General features: G+C 46.4%; 1 protein-coding gene across 2 annotated transcripts in view; it reads right to left on the bottom strand.

The window, feature by feature from the left end:
- SMIM40 (small integral membrane protein 40) overlaps positions 1 to 22,085 on the bottom strand; it is a 53,269-nt gene that overhangs the window by 14,259 nt on the left and 16,925 nt on the right. Inside the window, exon 3 of one of the 2 annotated variants that reach the window (XR_011205104.1) lies at positions 10,605 to 11,206. Coding sequence is in view for 1 of the 2 variants with exons in the window: in XM_069241862.1 (XP_069097963.1) it covers positions 10,613 to 10,993 (381 nt within the window). In the remaining variant the exon portion in view is untranslated. Of the gene's footprint in view, positions 1 to 10,604; positions 11,207 to 22,085 lie in introns of those variants that run through there. The other variant, XM_069241862.1, reaches the window with a different exon arrangement.

Below are 22,085 nucleotides of genomic sequence, written 5' to 3'. Positions count from 1 at the left end.
AACTTGATCGGCAGTACTGAAGCGATTTGCATAATTACGAGTTACTTGTTATTGTTTCTTTTGCACTCATGACCCTTTCAATTTTTATACAGCAATTTGCATAAAGCACTCCAATACTGCTGATCGAGTTCCCGCTGTATAAAAATTGTGAGCACCATGAGCGTGACTGAAAAAAGTAACAATAACAAGTAACTGTTAGTTATGCAAATCGCTCCAATACTGCTTATCGATAGAAGGCCAAGCTAAAAGTAAAAAAAAAAGTAGTGCACAAACTGTCCGTAAAACATGTTAACAGTAGTTGGCCGGTACTCTCAAGGAGGGCTACTCACAGGAAAGGGCATGATGTATGCATGTCTTTCACAAATAAAATGAAGGGAATTTCGAAAGGCAAGCCCATGAATAAATTAAAGTGATGGGCGTGGTTAAAGCCCAGAAAATAGGTAAAAAGAGGTTGGAAGCGCTGGCGCACTCGACCTAAAAAAGGAAGGTAAGTCTGTCTCATATGGAAGTCCAGCCCAAGAGCAGTCAGAACAGCTGCTGTAGAGTGTCAAACAACTTCCAAACCTTGAGCACAAATGCACAGCCACAGAAAGTGATGGTAAACTGTAGGGTTCTGGTGGAAAAAACACTAACTCACTGTGTCAGATATTTTTATAAATTCCAGTAGTTTTCCATGCAGGATCTCAGAAGTTCTTAACATATATATTTATTAATGGTCTCCCGGTTGTGTGGGTGATGTGCACAAGACACACAGAACTGTAAGGAGAACTTCTAGAATGAGTTTTACTTACTGTAACTCTAAAGCATCTTCTCACCAACCGAGTCAGACTTTCATCAGTGGTGGGAACGTGAAAACTCACCTGGCTGCTGTGGCAGACTCATGGTGAGATGTGTGCTCAACAAGCATCTGGAAATTAAAGCCAAGAAGGGCTGTGCTCGTGGAAGCTTGTACTTCCAACAGTGATATGGTGCTGGGGCCAAAGAGGCCACAGAGACACCCCCATTCTCCAGAAACTATGCTTCACCAGGAGAGGTTAGTGCCAGGGCCTGTAAGAGTATAACTCTAAACTACTCTACACTATTGAAGAAATGAAAGGAAGAGGGAGCGTCTGTGCCAGTAGTCAGTCTGTCTATCTATCAATCTGTCTCCTGTCTGTCTCGCTATCTGTCTGCCTGTCTAGTAGACTGTGCCAGTAGTCATTCTATCTATCTATCTATCTATCTATCTATCTATCTATCTATCTATCTATCTATCTATCTATCTATCTATCTATCTATCTATCTGTCTATCTGTCTATCTATCTATCTATCTATCAATCTATATGTAAACCTGTCATCTATCTGTCTTCTATCTAACTGTCTTCTACTAATCTATCTAACGAATCTATCTATCTATTAGACTGTACCAGTAGTCAGTCAGTCAGTCAGTCAGTCAGTCTGTCTATCTATCTATCTATCTATCTATCTATCTATCTATCTATCTATCTATCTATCTATCTATCTATCTATCTATCTATCTATCTATCTATCTAACTGTGCCAGTAGTCAGTCAGTCAGTCTACCTATCTATCTATGTATCTATCTATCTATCGACCTCTGTCTAGTAGACTGTGCCAGAAGTCAGTCTATCTATCTATCTATCTATCTATCTATCTATCTATCTATCTATCTATCTATCTATCTATCTATCTATCTATCTGTCTGTCTTGTAGACTGTGCCAGCAGTCTTCCCCCTCACCTCGTTTACTGGTCTGTCTTACCCTCTCCCACGTGTGTCCCTCTTCTCCATTGAAGCGCTGTCTTCACTCTCACCTTGTCTGTCTCTTATCCTCTCCTCGTCTGTTTCTCTTTCCTATAGTTGCCTGTCTCCCTTCTTCTCCTGTGAACCGCTGTTTCCTCCTCTCCCTGTCTCTCCCTTCCCCTCCGCCTCTGTTTCTCTTTAGTTGCCTCTCTTTCCAATCTTCTCCTGTGAACACTCATCTTCCCCTTTCTCCCTGTCTGTCTCTCTCCCTCTTCTTCTCTGTTTCTCTTTATCTGTCTCTTTCCCTCTTCTCCTGTTAACCGCTGTCTTCCCCTCCTCCTCTGTTTCTCTCTCCTTGCCTGTCTCTTACTCTCTTCTCCTTTGAACATCTGTGTTCCCCTCTCCCTGTATGTATTGCCCTCTCTTTCTTGACTGTTTCTCTTCTCCTCTACATCGCTCTCTTCCCCTCTCCCTGTCTCTTTCCCCTCTCTCCTCGTCTGTTTCTCTCTCCTTGCCTGCCTCCTCCCCTCTTCTCCTTTGAACATCTGTGTTCCCCTCTCCACGCATTGAGCCACAGATAAAGCTGTGAGGGCCACCTACTATGTTATGACTATATATTTATATATATATATATATATTAATTCCTTTAAAAAAAAACAAAGGTTACAGGGACGTTATAGTTAGGCTCACATTTTAAACCTACAAAACATTGAAATTCACCAGTTAGAGTTACCTCAAGTAACTCTAACTCGTACCCTAAGGTAACTATAACTCACACCCCACGCCCAGTTTTTTTTGTCAAAAGTTTTACTGCAAATATTACATTGATATTATCAATGATGTTATCAAAGATGCCATGAGGGCGTAATATTTACGGTCATTAGCAGTGCTTAACGAGGGCGCGAGTTATAGTTACCTTAGAGTTACTTGTTATAGTTTTGTGAAGATTCGTCAAATGGTGCCAAAAATATAGGCAAGTAAAAAAACACTATTTATATTTAAACTAGGTTCTAACTATAACTACCTATGTGCGTGTGTGTGTGTGTGTGTATATATATATATATATATATATATATATTACCTAGTGGCGGTCGCCACTAGGTAGTTATAGTTAGGACCCAGTTTCTATATAAAAAACTTTTTTTTACTTGCCTATATCTTTGGCACCACTTGACGAATCTTTATGAAACTTTCACAAAAAAATTGCCAGTCACGGTATCCGCTGTCTGGAAAGTTTTGGGGTGATCGTCGGGGGGGGCAGAGAAAAAGTGGGGCTCCCAAAACATGTTTTCCCCATTAATTTTCCCATATGGATTTTGAACAGCGATATCACCTACTTGACGGAATTACACCAAATTTGGCAGAAGGGTAGGTCCTGGTCCAGAAGGAAATCCTTTTTTGTTTTGGTGTAAATCCGTTCAGTAGTTTTTGAGAAATTAAGGGGAAAACAAATTTGTATTCATAGAGGCACAAAGGATTCACAACCCCTCCAGATCTCGTGCAGAGCTGTGATTTGCTGTTTAAGAGGCTGGCCCTCTATGTAGTGTACAAAACTAGGCACACTAGGGGGGCCAGGAAACCACATGTTGGTTTCCAAAGGCAAAAACTAGATCACCTAATGCTCTAATTTTTAAGGTAGCTTGGTCAAGCAGTTAGGCTAATCTTGGAGCGGTGCAAAATATTGGCTGTACTCACAGTATCAATCATGTATCTCATACACTCAAAGGAATAACTCGAGACTAATTTATAGAAATACTTCAGATTTGTATATACATTTTAAGACCAAGATTATCAAAAGTGGTTTATTACTTTTTGAGTTATGAATTTTTGAAGTTTTAATAAATGCAGTCTTTCTGTGCGTATTTACGCACCATAGGAATCAATAGACAGCCACTTTTAAAAATGCATATACAACCGTACAGTTGTGTTACCAGGTTTCGCTTTTGCAGGTTGGTCGAGGTCATCAGTGGGCATACTGTGCTAGCTGGAGAGGCTGGGGCAGCTCCGGGTTCCAGCGAGAGAAGCGATAGAAGTCTCTTGGAGGAGGTACAGGGCCACTCAGGGGGACCACTTGGAAAAGGGTGGTTCTTGCAGACTTAAAGGGGGTGCCTTTGGTTCCCCTTGTGGTGTTGAGGTTGCAAGGGGTGTGGGATCCTGGGGGCACAGTTGTTCCTCGTTGCAGAGTGAGTTGTTGATCCAGGATCTGTGCGCAACGGATTCCCCTGGAGCTGGAGGTAGGTCTCTTTGAGGGCTGCTTACAGGACAAAGGGAGCACTCTGGCGGGAGTTCCAGGGTGTTCTTAAAGTCCCTCGACTGGGGCTTTCTCCTTGTCCTTTTTCAGCTCTGGGGAAGCTGGTTTTCTAGGTGTCTGGCGTCCAATGACCAGTACCCAGGGTATTGGTAGGGCTCGGCCACCAGGGGGTGCAGTGTGACCAAACTTGACACACTTGCAGGGTTTGTCCTAGCGGTCAATGTGTCGCCGGGTCCGGCTGCGACTTCCGGGTTTGGGCGATATTGGCCGGTCAGTGAGGTGACCCTCACCTGGTTGTTGGTTCTTTGTTGGTCAAAGAGTGGTACCTCCACTCAAAAGGGAGATCTAGGCAATTTGTGAAGCCTGGGAGGTCTTCTGGGTCTCTTGAGGCCAGTCCAGTGTCAGTGGCAACTGTTGGGTCCTTGGTGCAGCAGGCAGGCTTTGGCGCCTTTTCTTGATGCAGCAGGTCCATAGTTCTCTTGCGTTGGATCTTCTTTGGTGCTGGTCTTCTTAGTCCTTTCGAATCAAATCTTTTGGTCCAGGTATGCCCACTAAAAACTGAATTTAGTGGGTGTTTTAGGGGGAACCTGGTAGTGTCTAATGGGACACTTCCCTTTGGGTGGCTACACCCACTACAATGGCCACTTCCTGTGGGAAGGGTCACTGCCATTAACCTAATTGGCTATTTTCCTTCCATCCAAGGTGGAGGAAAATGAAATAGAGGGCCCCCCTCGCAGCCAACACCTTAGGGGTGGTGGATGGCAGGTGAGGCCACTCCTCCTATCCTTTGTTAGGTTTCCCGCCTTTGCTCCCACCAAAAGTGGGGGTGTGCAAAGGGGATGCCAGCTGCTGCTAGCAGCAGGCTTGGGGGTCGAGTTTCAAGGGCAGTAAGCCCTTTAAAGCTCACCACCAGGACAGTCCACATTTCTGAGGGAGGGGTTGTTAGCTCCTCCACCCAAGAAGGGCATTGTCTTACAAACCGGAGAGGCAGGGCTGCCCCCCAAGGTTTGTATATTGGCTGTCTGGAGGTGGCAGGGTGGATAGAACAGTCAGCTACCATGCCAGGATAGTTAGCTTTTGCAGGGGGCACCTCTAAGGTGACCCCTGGGTACATTTAGGGATAAACCCAATACTGGTACCAGTTTGGATTTATCTTTCTGAGTTGTTTGATACCAAACAACCCAGGATTCAGAGTGGCCATCATATAGCTGTGAAACCCATATCGACCAGTGTCCAGCACATATATTAAAATGGCTGTCCTGTTAACTCGCTATGTCCCAGGTGTGGCAGGGACACAGCGGGGGCATCATGCAGCTACGCCCTCACATGTAATATGGAGCGCCTGTCTTAGGGCTGTAAGGCCTGCCAGAGGGGTGTCTTTAAAAAAAATATATTAACATTTGTTTATTGCCAGTTATTAACAGTTAGGGCATTCATGCACATAATCGACATCTTTAACAGTTCATCGCACCTTCTACTCCACCCTGGTCCCTCTCACAAATGACTTTAATCCAGAAATATATGATTCCTCTATTGTCATTCTGGACGAGCTTTTACTATCTTGTTCTGTACAGGTTACCATTAGAGGCACACCAGTGCTCCACTTTTGTGTCCTTTTATAATTCTGTTTCCCATCCTCCCCATATTTCTTCATACATTCTCTACCCTTGTACACTTCTTTTTCTATAATTCTCAATATTCCATTCCTATTTCCCAGTTCTGATGTGTAGAGGGCATTGCCGAGCCCTATCTCTGGGCTATAGCTCTCTTGGCTACCATACAACCTATGTTGAGGAGTGTTTTTGATGACATGTTAAGTCTGAGGTTGCCCAATACCCAGTAATGCTATCCTTGGTGTCAGTCTAAGGGTCCTGCCAATTGCTGTCGCAAGTGTACTTTACCCCTTGCCCCAGTACCGCTGAAGGCATGGGCAGCTCCATATAATATGCTGAAAGGAGCCTTCCATCCCGCAGTTTCTCTAGCATCTCGCGCTGCCTATCCATCCTATCTTATATAAAGAAGTCTGAGTGTAGTACACCCTGTGTAGTATTTTAAGCTGGATAAGCTGAAAGATAGCTTTTATTGCCACCTTTTTTGGGAATTCCACCGCCTCCGCCCAATCATCCTCTTCTAGGTTCCCTGCGTCTATTTCCCATCTATCCAGCAGTTTTGCCAGTGTAGCTTGTGTGTTCCTTATTAAAGTACCATATGTCATTGATACCAGTTTCTTGTCAACGTTTCCACTCACCAACCTGTTTTCTAATGGGGAATTTTCTTGCGTCTCTTAATCTGGAGGGGTGCTAGTTTTCAGGGCATGGGATAGTTGCCTGTATTTGAGCCACTTAGACCCGGTCATCTTATATTCTGTCAGTAGGTATGAGAATGGGACTATTCCATTTGCACCCCATACTTCCGCTAGCTTGGATATACCAATGTTGTTCCATCCTTTGAATCCCTGCAGTGACGAGACCTCTTTTAACCTTGTACCTTCCCATAATGGGGTTTTGGGGGTTAGGATCCCATCCCATTCCATCTCATCTCCTTCGTCAGTTTCCTCCAGATATCAATCACCCTTTGTGTTGCCAAGTACATTTTTGGAGGTGTTCTTCCTCCATATAATGCATGCAGGTAACTGTGTGTCCCCATTCCTAATTTATCTCCCCAGAACGCCGGACTATCAGCTTTCGTATATCCCCTATCATTTACTACACTGACACGGTTCGAGTCTCGGCACCGGCTTAACATCCTGTGATTATGGCAAATTACTTAATCTCTCCTTGCTTCCAAAAATGAACGTGTTCTCGTGTAATGTAACTGGTGCTCATGTAAAGCACTATAATACTTTTGTATCTACTTTGTGCTATATAAAACTGCAAAAAACAATAAGTTAAGCACTCCAGTACCTTTGTGTCGAGTTCGTGCTACATAAAACTACAAAAATATAAATAAATGAAAAAGACCCCGTAGACATTTCAAAGAAACAGCAAGATGCCCGAAAAACGAGGAAGAATCAACATACCGCCATGAGCATGAAGCGGCGAGGCAAAAGAAAAATTAGTGAGCCACACTAAGGTACATGGCAGATCGTGCAATAATCCATATAACAGTGTCAGTCTCAAAGGCAGTAACAAAACAGCCTCCAGGCGGGACAAAGGTAAAGCATTTACTAACAACATCAAGGGATTTACGAATTAAAGTGATGGAAGTGAGATGGGTGTGGTGAAAGCCCACAAAATAGATTTCACTTCATGTCGAGAAGAGCAGTGCTATGCTCAACCTAAAACCCAAGTAAAACAACTTTTAGCCAAATACAGATCTATCACAACGGTCCTAGCCACTACCAAGTAGAACATAACAAGATGAATTGTTTTGTGTGTAATCTGCCATGAGAAACCTAACAAACCCCTTCTGACAGATAGAGTTCTACCAGTATGGGGACAAGTGTCACCATGGAAAGCCGAGAAATGCCCTGACTTCCAATATATGTGAGGCAGCCACCTGGAGATCTTGCTACATCCATAGACACTGCTGCCTAGATTTGGACTCCAAGATGGACACCCCTGGGTTAGGTTTCTTTGTCACATCGTTGACTCATATATCCGGTTTCCTTTTTTCAAATGATTTCATCATTGTCCTCAGACACTGTTCTACTGGAACAACTTACATCTCTATTAAATATTTATCACTATCCTTCAAGACATGATGGAAAAGGAAAATATAATTATTCCTAATCCTGGTTCTCTGTCATGTATTTGCCCTCCTGCCTAGACAGCAGTGACAATGAGTTTTTATATTCAAGAGGATTCAGGTTTCTCCTATCCAGTCATAATAAACTACTGAGAGGCCAGCTCGCATTGCAGGGCATTGTGGGACAGAGGAAATACTCCTTGCCTTAAAAATACAATGTAACATTTCCAGATGAACAATACTGCTGCAAATTTGGCCTTCTTCACCTCTATCCACCTTACGTGAACTTGATCGGCAGTACTGAAGCGATTTGCATAATTACGAGTTACTTGTTATTGTTTCTTTTGCACTCATGACCCTTTCAATTTTTATACAGCAATTTGCATAAAGCACTCCAATACTGCTGATCGAGTTCCCGCTGTGTAAAACATTGTGAGCACCATGAGCGTGACTGAAAAAGTAACAATAACAAGTAACTGTTAGTTATGCAAATCGCTCCAATACTGCTGATCGATAGAAGGCCAAGCTAAAAGTAAAATAGTAATGCACAAACTGTCCGTAAAACATTTAACAGTAGTTGTCCAGTACTCTCAAGGAGGGCTACTCACAGGAAAGGGCATGATGTATGCATGTCTTTCACAAATAAAATGAAGGGAATTTCGAAAGGCAAGCCCGTGAACAAACTAAAGTGATGGGCGTGATTAAAGCCCAGAAAATAGGTAAAAAGAGGTTGGAAGCGCTGGCGCACTCGACCTAAAAAAGGAAGGTAAGTCTGTCTCATATGGAAGTCCAGCCCAAGAGCAGTCAGAACAGCTGCTGTAGAGTGTCAAACAACTTCCAAACCTTGAGCACAAATGCACAGCCACAGAAAGTGATGGTAAACTGTAGTGTTCTGGTGGAAAAAACACTGTAACTCACTGCGTCAGATATTTTTATAAATTCCAGTAGTTTTCCATGCAGGATCTCAGAAGTTCTTAACATATATATTTATTAATGGTCTCCCAGTTCTGTGGGTGATCTGCACAAGACACACAGAACTGTAAGGAGAACTTCTAGAATGAGTTTTACCTACTGTTACTCTAAAGCATCTTCTCACCAACCGAGTCAGACTTTCATCAGTGGTGGGAACGTGAAAACTCACCTGGCTGCTGTGGCAGACTCATGGTGAGATGTGTGCTCAACAAGCATCTGGAAATTAAAGCCAAGAAGGGCTGTGCTCGTGGAAGCTTGTACTTCCAACAGTGATATGTTGCTGGGGCCAAAGAGGCCACAGTCACAGAGACACCCCCATTCTCCAGAAACTATGCTTCACCAGGAGAGGCTAGTGCCAGGGCCTGTAAGGGTATAACTCTAAACTACTCTACACTATTGAAAAAATGAAAGGAAGAGGGAGCGTCTGTGCCAGTAGTCAGTTTGTCTATCAGTCTGTCTCTTGTCTGTGTATCTGTCTCTTGTCTGTCTCTCTATCTATCTGCCTGTCTAGTAGACTGTGCCAGTAGTCAGTCAATATATCTATCTATCTATCTATCTATCTATCTATCTATCTATCTATCTATCTATCTATCTATCTATCTATCTATCTATCTATCTATCTATCTGATTGTGCCAGTAGTCAGTCTATCGATCTATCTATCTATCTATCTATCTATCTATCTATCTATCTATCTATCTATCTATCTATCTATCTATCTATCTATCTATCTATCTATCTATCTATCTGTCTAGTAGACTGTGCCAGTAGTCAGTCTCTCTGTCTATCGATCTATCAATCTATATGTACACCTGTCATCTGTCTATCTATCTGTCTTCTGTCTATCTGTCTTCTATCAATCTATCTAACGAATCTATCTATCTATCTATCTAATCTATCAATCTATCTAATCTATCAATCTATCTATTAATTAGACTGTGCCAATAGTCAGTCTATCTATCTATCTATCTATCTATCTATCTATCTATCTATCTATCTATCTATCTCTGTCTTGTAGACTGTGCCAGTAGTCTCCCCCTCACCTCGTTTTCTGGTCTGTCTTACCCTTTCCCACGTGAGCCCCTCTTCTCCGTTGAAGCGCTGTCTTCACTCTCACCTTGTCTGTCTCTTATCCTCTCCTCGTCTGTTTCTCTTTCCTATAGTTGCCTGTCTCCCTTCTTCTCCTGTGAACCGTTGTTTCCTCCTCTCCCTGTCTCTCCCTTCCCCTCCGCCTCTGTTTCTCTTTAGTTGCCTCTCTTTCCAATCTTCTCCTGTGAACACTCATCTTCCCCTCTCTCCCTGTCTGTCTCTCTCCCTCTTCTTCTCTGTTTCTCTTTATCTGTCTCTTTCCCTCTTCTCCTGTTAACCGCTGTCTTCCCCTCCTCCTCTGTTTCTCTCTCCTTGCCTGTCTCTTACTCTCTTCTCCTTTGAACATCTGCGTCCCCTCTCCCTGTAAGTATTACCCTCTCTTTCTTGACTGTTTCTCTTCTCCTCTACATCGCTCTCTTCCCCTCCGCCTCTGTTTCTCTTTAGTTGCCTCTCTTTCCAATCTTCTTTCTCTCTCCTTGCCTGTCTCCTCCCCCATTTCTCCTTTGAACATCTGCGTCCCCTCTCCCTGTAAGTATTGCCCTCTCTTTCTTGACTGTTTCTCTTCTCCTCTACATCGCTCTCTTCCCCTCTCCCTGTCTCTTTCCCCTCTCTCCTCGTCTGTTTCTCTCTCCTTGCCTGCCTCCTCCCCTCTTCTCCTTTGAACATCTGTGTTCCCCTCTCTCTCTTACCCCCTCTCCTCGTCGGTGTTTCTCTACTTGCCTCGTTTCCCCTTTCCTGCTTTGAACAGCTGCCTCCTCTCCCTGTCTGTATTGTGCTTTCTTTCTCGTGTCTTTCCCTTCAGCTTTAGACCCCTGCCTCCCCTCTCCTGGTCGGTCCCCCTGCCCCGCTCCTTCCTCTCCACTTGCCTGTCTGCTCACAGCTCCAGCAGCTCCTCGCCCTCCTCCTGGGCCACCATCCAGCTCGCCAGGGCCCTGTAGATGACGCGCCAGGGCACCAGGTAGGCCACCTTGTACAGGAGCTCCAGCGCCAGGATGCAGACGAATAGCGCCAAGAAGCCGAGGAAGGCACGGTCCGCCAGGTAGACGACCTTCATCTTGGCGCTGCGCTGCTCCCATGGGGCGGCCTCCGGGCTCTGGGTGCGCCTGGACAGCCTGATGAAGGCGTCCTCGTCCTCATCCTCGCCCTCCCCTCCGGCTGCCTGGTGGTCCTCGGCGCCAGGGTCGCTGCCCTCGCCTTCGGGCGGGTCTGGGTGCAGCGCCTCGCTGGGGTCCTCGGGGTCACTGGCGCTGTCCATGGGTGCTGCGGGTGCTCAGGGGCGGCAGCTGTCAGTGCCCCCGGGACGCGGCCTGACTGATCCCTGCTGAGAGGATCAGGCGGGTTTAGGGCTGTCAGCAGGGCGCAGATTATGCCTCAGACACCGCCTGGCCAGGGTCGCTGGAGCCGGACACCTGGGGTCCCCCTCCTGACTAGGGTGACCACCTGGCATTGAGGCAAATTCTGGACAGGACTGTAAAAAATTCAGGACAAAGGGTCAAACTTCAGGACAAAAATTCAAGAATAAACGTCAGTTTTACAGACACACGCAAGAGAGGCCATGCCTCACTATGTTGTCAGTGCATTTATTTCCTCTTTTTCAACATAGCACTATTTATTCACTGTGGTCTTTTTGTGATTGCCTCCTGGTATGCTACATACAGGTGTCACATTACGTCCTTGTTCAGTAGTGAATTAATGCCCTTCAGTACTGCGGCAAGCCCATCACCCCTACCCAAATCTACCCGATCTTTCTTGGAGAGAAAGTAACAGCAACATTTTGATTATGTTTCTGAACATTTTAAAACCCCTCGCAAACAGTATGGGAAATATTAAGGTAATTAACCTTATGCTAGTTTAAACAAATTGAACAAAAACATCTGGCTTACCCCAACCGCCCATGGACTTTCAACCTAAATTTGTTTTAAAGAGGCAGATGGTGTGGACGACAGTCTCTTACCTAATGTCAGGATGTGAGGCACCCATAACTTGTCTGTAGTCTCACTGCACTACAGTGTACGTCTGGGACTCTACATTTATCTCAGAACTGGGAGCCCGGACTACCAATCAAAGAGAATAAAAGAGTAGGATAAAATTGAGATCAAATGGGAGATCCACAGAAACTGAGTCAAAGGGTTGTTGCTAAGAACCGGATTAATAAGGAAGAGAAGAACAATGTGGGACAATTCCTAAAATCAGACAAGATGGTTCCACCAAGACTATCCGAAGGTATTGGGTACCTGGGGAGTTTTCTCTTCAGACAGGAGAGAAACAGAAGAGGCACTGTCAAGTGGTTGAACAAGCAACACCCATCCACCTTGGCAAACTCTTCTGGTGCAATGGTCTGCTGTTCGTGCTTGTGAAGGGTGAGCAGGGGCCAGACCCCTTGCAAGGTTGTGCAAGGCAATAGCCCCTTTGTCCATGTCTTTAAATGGTTTTGAAATTGAGCAAAAGCCAAACTAGAGATCTGGGTTATCCCTAAGTCTCAAGTATACACAGACTCTTCAAAATATTTGGAATGTGTAGGAAGTTGGCTCTGTATGTACTATTTCAATGTTGTAAGAAATAGCATGCACAGAGTCCAAGGGTTCCCCTTAGAGGTAAGATAGTGGCAAAAAGAGATAATTCTAATGCTCTATTTTGTGGTAGTGTGGTCGAGCAGTAGGCTTATCAGAGGGTAGTGTTAAGCATTTGTTATACACATACAGGCAATAAATGAAGAACACACACTCAAAGACAATTCCAGGCCAATAGGTTTTTATATAGAAAAATATATTTTCTTAGTTTATTTTAAGAACCACAGGTTCAAGATTTACAAACAATACTTTAAATGAAAGGTATTTCACTTAGGAACTTTAGGAACTTTGAATTAGAAGAATTAGAAAAATAGCATATACAGTTTTCATACAAATGGCAATAAGCTATTTTAAAACTGGACACTGTGCAATTTCCAACAGTTCCCGGGGGAGGTAAGTGTTTGTTAGTTTTGCAGGTAAGTAAACCACCTACAGGGTTCAAAGTTGGGTCCAAGGTAGCCCACCATTGGGGGTTCAGAGCAACCCCAAAGTTACCACACTAGCAGCTCAGGGCCGCTCAGGTGTAGAGGTCAAAGTGGTGCCCAAATCGCATAGGCTTCAATGGAGAAGGGGGTGCCCCGGTTCTAGTCTGCCAGCAGGTAAGTACCTTCAGCGAAGCAGGCAGGCAAGGGGGGGGGGGGGCTCCTCGGGGAAGCCACCACCTGGGCAAGGGAGAGGGCCACCTGGGGGTCGCTTCTGCACTGGAGGTCGGATCCTTCAGGTCCCGGGGGCTGCGGGTGCAGTGTCTTTACCAGGCGTCGGGTTCTTTGAAGCAGACAGTCGCGGTAAGGGGGAGCATCTGGATTGCCTCTGCAGGCATCGCTTTGGGGGCTCAGGAGGGTCAACTCTGGCTACTCACGGGCTCGCAGTCGCCGGGGAGTCCTCCCTGTAGTGTTGTTTCTCCACAAGTCGAGCCGGGGGCGTCAGGTGCAGAGTGCAAAGTCTCATGCTTCCAGCGGGAAACATGTGTTCTTTAAAAGTTGCTTCTTTGTTGCAAAGATGTTTCTTCTTTGGAGCAGAGCCGCTGTCCTCAGAAGTTCTTGGTCCTTCTAGATGCAGGGTAGTCCTCTGAGGCTTCAGAGGTCGCTGGACCCTGTGGAACGCGTCACTGTTGCAGTTTTTCTTGATGTGGGGAGACAGGCCGGTAGAGCTGGGGCCAAAGCAGTTGGTGTCTCCGTCTTCTCTGCAGGGCTTTCAGGTCAGCAGTCCTTCTTCGTCTTAGGTTGCAGGAATCCATCTTGCTATGTTCTGGGAGCCCCTAAATACCCAATTTAGGGGTGTGTTTAGGTCTGGGAGAGCAGTAGCCAATGGCTACTGTCCTTGAGGGTGCCTACACCCTCCTTGTGCCTCCTCCCTGAGGGGAGGGGGGCACATCCCTATTCCTATTGGGGTAATCCTCCAAAATCAAGATGGAGGATTTCTAAAGGCAGGGGTCACCTCAGCTCAGGACACCTTAGGGACTGTCGTGACTGGTGGGGGACTCCTCCTTATTTTTCTCATTATCTCCCTTGGACTTGCTGCCAAACGTGGGGGCTGTGTCCAGGGGGTGGGCATCTCCACTAGCTGGAGTGCCCTGGGGCATTGTAACACGAAGCCTGAGCCTTTGAGGCTCACTGCTAGGTGTTACAGTTCCTGTAGGGGGGGAGGTGTGAAGCACCTCCACCCAGAGAAGGCTTTTGTTTCTGTCCTCAGAGAGCACAAAGGCCCTCACCACATGAGGTCATAAACGCGTCTCTCAGCAGCAGGCTGGCACAGACCAGTCAGTCGTGCACTGAATAATTGGGTAAAATACAGGTGGCATCTCTAAGATGCCCTCTGTGTGCATTTTTTAATAAATCCAACACTGGCATCAGTGTGGGTTTATTATTCTGAGAAGTTTGATACCAAACTTCCCAGTATTCAGTGTAGCCATTATGGAGCTGTGGAGTTCGTTTTTGACAGACTCCCAGACCATATACTCTTATGGCTACCCTGCACTTACAATGTCTAAGGTTTTGTTTAGACACTGTAGGGGCATAGTGCTCATGCCCCTATGCCCTCACCTTTGGTGTAGTGCACCCTGCCTTAGGGCTGTAAGGCCTGCTAGAGGGGTGACTTACCTATGCCACAGGCAGTGTGAGGTTAGCATGGCACTCTGAGGGGAGTGCCATGTCGACTTAGTCTTTTTCTCCCCACCAGCACACACAAGCTTTGAAGCAGTGTGTCTGTGCTGAGTGAGGGGTCCCTAGGGTGGCATAAGACATGCTGCAGCCCTTAGAGACCTTCCCTGGCATCAGGGCCCTTGGTACCAGGGGTACCAGTTACAAGGGACTTACCTCTGTGCCAGGGGTGTGCCAATTGTGGAAACAATGGTACATTTTAGGTGAAAGAACACTGGTGCTGGGGCCTGGTTAGCAGGGTCCCAGCACACTTCTCAGTCAAGTCAGCATCAGTATCAGGCAAAAAGTGGGGGGTAACTGCAACAGGGAGCCATTTCCTTACAGGATGTAAATTGCACAAACAAAATTTACACATTTTAAAATTTCATTAGTGTTTCTTTAACATATGGCACTGTTTTTGCCTTTATATACAATTAGATCTCAGATTGAACTGGGAACCAGTTACCTTTCGATACCCAATGATTAATATCTACCATTCTTACACTGATTTCCAGGATGAAAATCTCGGCAGAGCGAATGGTCCCTCTAAGCCCAGTTTGCCTTCTGGTCTTCTCTTCTGCTTTCTGTAGAGGCCATGTGAAACTAGTGAAGATGCTGTGCTACCCCAATGATAGTATTATTTTGCAAACCTTCCCCTGCTCGTCCTTCATTCCTTCTTCAGACACACCACACATCTGATTTGGTCACTGCAGCACCGTCGGGTAGCTCTTTCCACTCTAAAGCTACCCGTGACTGCAGGTGGATTAGGTCTTCTGGACTTAGAATGCTACTATTCAGCTGTACAGGTCCAATGGATTGCTCGCTGGCTTTCTGCCAACCTCCCTGCATGAGATGGGGTTTACCAGTAAAGACTTTAAAGGAAGGCTTAAAGCACTGCTCCTTGTTTCCTACTGACCATTCTACGGATCACCATCAGGGGTTATCATGCACAGCTTTCTCTTGCCTTGCTAGAACCTGTAAACTCACTGACTTGAAGAAACCCTGTGCTCCTGCACTACCTTTGCTAAGGCTTCCCACTCACACAGGACGGCTGTGCTCAGAGCAACTCCATCAGTGGCATGCTGCAGGTATCTTAAAATTGGGGAATTTGTTTCTGAACAGTGAGCTACTAAATTTCCAAACCCTTGTGGCAGACTACCATCTTCACCCCGGTCAACTCCTTACTTACAACCACCTTAAATAATCATTAAATGCCCTATTTCATATCTGCCACCTAGCACTAACCCTACAAAAGGTGTGCCAGAAGCTCTATACCATAGGAAATGGTGGCAAACTGATAGAATGGGTGTACAGGCCTTTCCTGCAACATGGAAACCACTCCAGGTCTTCTCGTCTTACTAACTGGGTGATTGATGTGGCCAAACTTCTGCAAGATATGAACTAAAATACTGGACTTTCCCCACAAAGTATCCCACGGCTGTCACTTTAAGTAAATTCATAGTGCTTCCTTGTGAATGTATTCTGCCCGTTGCTTGCCATTGGCCTTGTGGTTTGTAACTCACAATTTGTTGCTTTTAATTTGCTGGCTTTATTTGTTTTAGGTTATGCAGCTTGAATGTGTCCCTTCCCTTGCCAAAACGTATTTACAGTATCCTTCCGAGTGCTCCCTTTCTGTAAACAGGACTGTAAATCTTGTTCTTATCTCATCATATTTGCTGTGCATTCAAAGAACAAAGTCAAATGTCAGGCTCTGTCTTCAGTGGGAACTTAGGGCCTCATTATGACCCTGGCGGGCGGCGGAGGCCGCCCGCCAGGATGCCGCCCTCCATAATACCGCTCCGCGGTCAGAAGACCGCGGAGGGTATTATGAGTTTTTCCCTGGGCTGGCGGGCGGTCTCCAAAAGACCGCCCGCCAGCCCAGGGAAAAACTCCCTTCCCAGGAGGATGCCGGCTCGTAATCGAGCCGGCGGAGTGGGAAGGTGCGACGGGTGCTACTGCACCCGTCGCGTATTTCACTGTCTGCTACGCAGACAGTGAAATACTAGCGGGGCCCTCTTACGGGGGCCCCTGCAGTGCCCATGCCATTGGCATGGGCACTGCAGGGGCCCCCAGGGGCCCCACGACAATCCTTACCGCCATCCTGTTCCTGGCGGGCGAGCCGCCAGGAACAGGATGGCGGTAAGGATTGTCAGAATCCCCTCGGCGGCGCAGCGAGCTGCGCCGCCTTGGAGGATTCTTAGGGGCAGTGGAAAACCGGCGGGAGACCGCCGGTTTTCCCGTTCTGACCGCGGCCAAAGCGCAGCGGTCAGAATGCCCAAGGGAGCACCGCCGGCCTGTCGGCGGTGCTCCCGCCCCCGTTGGCCCTGGCGGTTCTCTACCGCCAGGGTCATAATGAGGCCCTTAGTGTTTACTTCCCTTTCTCTGACTTCAAAGTGAGAGGATGTATGCAACAATCTTGCTGGATACTGGGGTTAGGAAAGAGTTTTTTCTATCACATGACAACATTTAAATAAACTTCAAAATATATCAGAATTAGGAGTACAAATGAAGCACATTTTTGTTAGAACTGTGCCGGAAACAAATACCTTTACATGATGAAAACAAATCATTGCATTAGGTGATGCAGTTTCCACACATCATCGTCTGTGCACAGTATAGTTTGATTTGAAAAACTGTATGTCTGTGCAAAAGTAATGGTAATTTCAATCAAAAATGTGTTGTCTGTAATGGTGGTGTTACCACACCATCCATACTGCACTCTGCTCTGCTCTGCACCACTACACGCCACTGCACCCTACTCTGTATCACTCTACTTTACTCCACTCCATGCCACTGCACTCTTCTCCATTCAGAACCACTCCACATTATGCCACTGCACTCTATGCTACTTCACACTATGCCTCTCTACTCTACTCTGTACCATTCTACTCTATGCCACTGCACTTTACGCCTCTCTACACCACTGCGCTCTGCTCCTCTGCACGCCATACCACTCCAGTCCAGGCAACACCAATCTAATCCGTACAACACCGCTCTCTGCCACTCTGCAACACTGCACTGTATGCCACTGCACTCTAAGCTAATACACTCTATGCTAATGCACTTTACTCTGTAACACTCAACTCTATGCCCCTGCACTCTACATCAATACACTGTACATCACTCTAATCTACTCTGCACCTCTGCACTCTATGCCACGGCACTCTACACTACTTTACTCTATGCCATCACACTGTATGCCACTTTATGCAACTCCACTCTAACCTGCACTTCTCCACTCTAAGCCACCTCACTCTACTGTGAAATAATCTACTTTATGCCACTGCATTCTATGCCACTGCACTCTACCCTGCACCTCTCCACTCTATGCAACTGCACTCTACTCTAAAATAATCTATTCTACGCCACTGTACTCTATACCACTCTGACCACTGCACTCTAGTTCAATGCACTCTACATCACAGCAAGTTGACACTCTACTCTGCAACACTGCACTGGCCGCCACTATACTCTATACCATTCTGCTCTGTACTAGTGCATTCTGCACCAATATACTCTATTCCACTGCATTCTGCACCAGTACACTCTATTCTACTGCACTCTATGTCATTCTACTCTGCCCAATGCCACTCTATGCAACTGCACTCTACACCAGTACACTCTAAACAACTGCATTGTGTGCCACTGCCCTTTACTCTAAACCACTGTACTCTATGCCACTGTTCTCTGTACCACTCTACACCACTGCACTGACACTCTACACCACTCTACTCTATGCCACTGCACTCTAGGCACTATACTCTACTCTACACCACTCTACAATACTCCACTCTGCACCACTCTACACCACTGCACTCTATGCCACTAGTCTACTCTTCACTCTATGACACTGCACCACTCTGCATTACTCACTCTCTGCTACTCTATTGTATGCCACTCTACTCCACTGCACTCTATGTAACTCTACCCCATGCCACTCTATGCCACTGCACTCTGCGCCAATGCACTCTAAACAACTGAACTGTATGCCACTGCCCTTTACACTGTACCACTGTACTCTACGCCACTGCTCTCTGTGCCACTCTACTCCACTCTACATCACTGCACTGACACTCTACTCTGCAGTGTTGCACTCTCCACCACTGTACTATACACCAATCTACTATGTACTACTGCATTCTATGCCACTGCACTCTATGCCACTCTACTCTGCACCACTCCAGTCTATGCGACTGCACTCTACAGCACTATACTCTACTCTGCACTGCACCACTCTACACTACGCCACTGCACTCTCTGCAACGCAAGTCTACTCTGCAATCTATGCCACTGCACCACTCTACACTGTCCCTCGCCACTCCATGCCACTGCACTCTTAACCACTGCACTCTACGCCAATGCACTCTAACAAACTGTACTGTACACTGCAACACAGGGCTCTACGCCACTGCTCCTATGCCGCTCTACTCCACTCCACACCACTATGCCATTAACTTTTAGCCATGAACAGCAGCCACTCTGATGTATAATATGGCTAAAACACATTGGCAAAGCCAATAACTCTTGCGCAAACGAGACCTATTGGCTTTGCCAATGTTTGTTAGTACTATGAGGTACCTAGGTACCTGAAAGAACTGTGAAAAATAAAATTACATCATAATAAAGACTGCTACCAAATGTGCAAGTACATTTCGGTTAAATTAAAAAAAGTGATTCTCAAATACAGATTTGAATAATATTCAGTTTATACCTAGTACTAAAAAATGTTATGACACTCCATTAAAACTACACACTCCACAGCTCACCTTGGAACACCATTACAATACCTCTCTAAAAGTAATATCTTTGCCACCAGAAAACTTCAAGTGACTCCTTTTAGTAAAGTCAATGCAGGTTTTCAAGCCCCTTTGCATTTGCAGATTTACCAGTTGCCCACATTTGCATGTCTTTAGTGAAGGAGACACCCTAGCAAGAGGGTCTGATTCTTATCTGTTTGCCCCTCCCTCCCTCACAGCACACGAGACTCCCTGCCTTTGAAACCTGCTGGGGAAACTAATCTGCCCGTAATTTCGCTCTACCTTCCCTTGTCCTTTTGGTGAAAGGCTAAAATTACGGACAAATGCCGTCCGTTAAGCCTTTCATCACGGACAACGGACGGCAGGGCGAAATTACGGGCAGTCCGTGAAATTTACGGACAGGTAGTCACCCTACTCCTGATCCGTCTGCACCAGGATGCTTCATACCCGAGGTGAAGGGTGGTCAGTAGCGCCCCTAGAAGTGAATTTTACCGGGGTGGGGGGGGCACGCATTGAGCCACAGATAAAGCTGTGAGGGCCACCTACATATGTTGGGGTGGGGGTCAGAGAAAAAGGGGGGCTCCCAAAACAAGGTTTCCCCATTTATTTTCCCATACGGATTTTGAACAGCGATATCACTGAAACTACTGGAGGGAAGGTAGGTCCTGGTCCAGAAGGAAATCCTTTTTTGTTTTGGTGTAAATCCGTTCAGTAGGTTTTGAGAAATTAAGGGGAAAACAAATTTGTATTCATAGAGACGCAAATGATTCACAACCCCTCCCGATCTCGTGCAGAGCTGTGATTGGCTGTGTAAGAGGCTGGCCTTCTATGTAGTGTACAAAACTAGGCACACAGTGTAGGGGGTCCAGGAAACCACATGTTGGTTTCAAGAGGCAAAAACTAGATCACCTAATGCTCTAATTTTTAAGGTAGCTTGGTCGAGCAGTTAGGCTAATCTTGGAGCGGTGCAGAGAACTGGCTGTACTCACAGTATCAATCATGTATCTCATACACTCAAAGGGATAACTCATGACCAATTTATAGGAATACCTCAGATTTGTATATAAATTTTAAGACCAAGATTATCAAAATTGGTTTATTACTTTTTGAGTTATGAATTTTTGAAGTTTTAATAAATGCAGTCTTTCTGTGTGTATTTACGCACCATAGGAATCAATAGGCAGTCACTTTTAAAAATGCATCTACAACCGTACAGTTGTGTTACCAGGTTTCGCTTTTGCAGGTTGGTCGAGGTCATCGGTGGGCATACTGTGCTAGCTGGAGAGGCTCGGGCAACTCCGGGTTCCGGTGGGAGAAGCGATGGAAGTCTCTTGGAGCAGGTACAGGGCCACTCAGGGGGTCCACTTGGAAAAGGGTGGTTCTTGCAGACTTAAAGGGGGTGCCTTTGGTTCCCCTTGTGGTGTTGAGGTTGCAAGGGGTGTGGGACCCTGGGGGCACAGTTGGTTCCTCGTTGCAGAGTGAGTTGTTGATCCAGGATCTGTGCGCAACAGATTCCCTTTGAGCTGGAGGTAGGTCTCTTTGAGTGCTGCTTACAGGACAACGAGAGCACTCTGGCGGGAGTTCCAAGGTGTTCTTAAAGTCCCTCGACTGGGGCTTTCTCCTCGTCCTTTTTCAGCTCTGGGGGAGCTGGTTTTCTAGGTGTCTGGCGTCCAATGACCAGAACCCAGGTTATTGGTACGGCTCGGCCACCAGGGGGTGCAGTGTGACCAAACTTGACACACTTGCGGGGTTTGTCCTAGCGGTCAATGTGTCGCCGGCTCCGGCTGCGACTTCCGGGTTTGGGCGATATTGGCCGGTCAGTGAGGTGACCCTCACCAGGTTGCTGGTTCTTTGTTGGTTGAAGAGTGGTACCTCCACTCAAAAGGGAGATCTAGGCGATTTTTGATGCCTGGAGGTCCTCTGGGTCTCTTGAGGCCAGTCCAGTGTCAGCGGCAACTGTTGGGTCCTTGGTGCAGCAGGCAGGCTTTGGCGCCTTTTCTTAATGCAGCAGGTCCATAGTTCTCTTGCTTTGGATCTTCTTTAGTGCTGGTCTTTGTCCTTTCGAATCAAATCTTTTGGTCCAGGTATGCACACTAAATACTGAATTTATTGGGTGTTTTAGGGGGAACCTGGTAGTGTCTAATGGGACACTTCCCTTTGGGTGGCTACATCCACTACAATGGCCACTTCCTGTGGGAAGGGTCACTGCTATTAACCTAATTGGCTATTTTCCTTCCATCCAAGATGGAGGAAAATTAAATAGAGGGCCCCCCTCGCAGCCAACACCTTAGGGGTGGTGGATGGCAGGTGAGGCCACTCCTCCTACCCTTTGTTAGGTTTCCCACCTTTGCTCCCACCAAAAGTGGGGGCGTGCAAAGGGGGATGCCAGCTGCTGCTAGCAGCATGCTTGGGGGACGGGTTTCAAGGGCAGTAAGCCCTTAGAAGCTCACTGCCAGGACAGTGCACATTTCTGAGGGAGGGGTGTTAGCTCCTCTACCCAAGAAGGGCATTGTCTTACAAACCGGAGAGGCAGGGCTCTCCCCCAAGGTTTGTATATTGGCTGTCTGGAGGTGGCAGGGTGGATAGAACAGTCAGCTACCATGCCAGGATAGTTAGCTTTTGCAGGGGGCACCTCTAAGGTGACCCCTGGGTACATTTAGGGATAAACCCAGTACTGGTGCCAGTTTGGATTTATCATTCTGAGTTGTTTGATACCAAACAACCCAGGATTCAGCGTGGCCATCATATAGCTGTAAAACTCATATCGACCAGTGTCCAGCACATGTATTAAAATGGCTGTCCTGTTCACTCACTATGTCCCAGGTGTGGCAGGGACACAGTGGGGCATATTGCTCATGCAGCTACGCCCTCACATGTAATAT

This window comes from Pleurodeles waltl, chromosome 6, assembly GCF_031143425.1.
Source record: "Pleurodeles waltl isolate 20211129_DDA chromosome 6, aPleWal1.hap1.20221129, whole genome shotgun sequence".
Lineage (NCBI taxonomy): Eukaryota > Metazoa > Chordata > Amphibia > Caudata > Salamandridae > Pleurodeles > Pleurodeles waltl.
The sequence above is the reverse complement of the archived record's forward strand: the minus strand, read 5'-3'. Positions and strand labels throughout refer to the sequence as shown.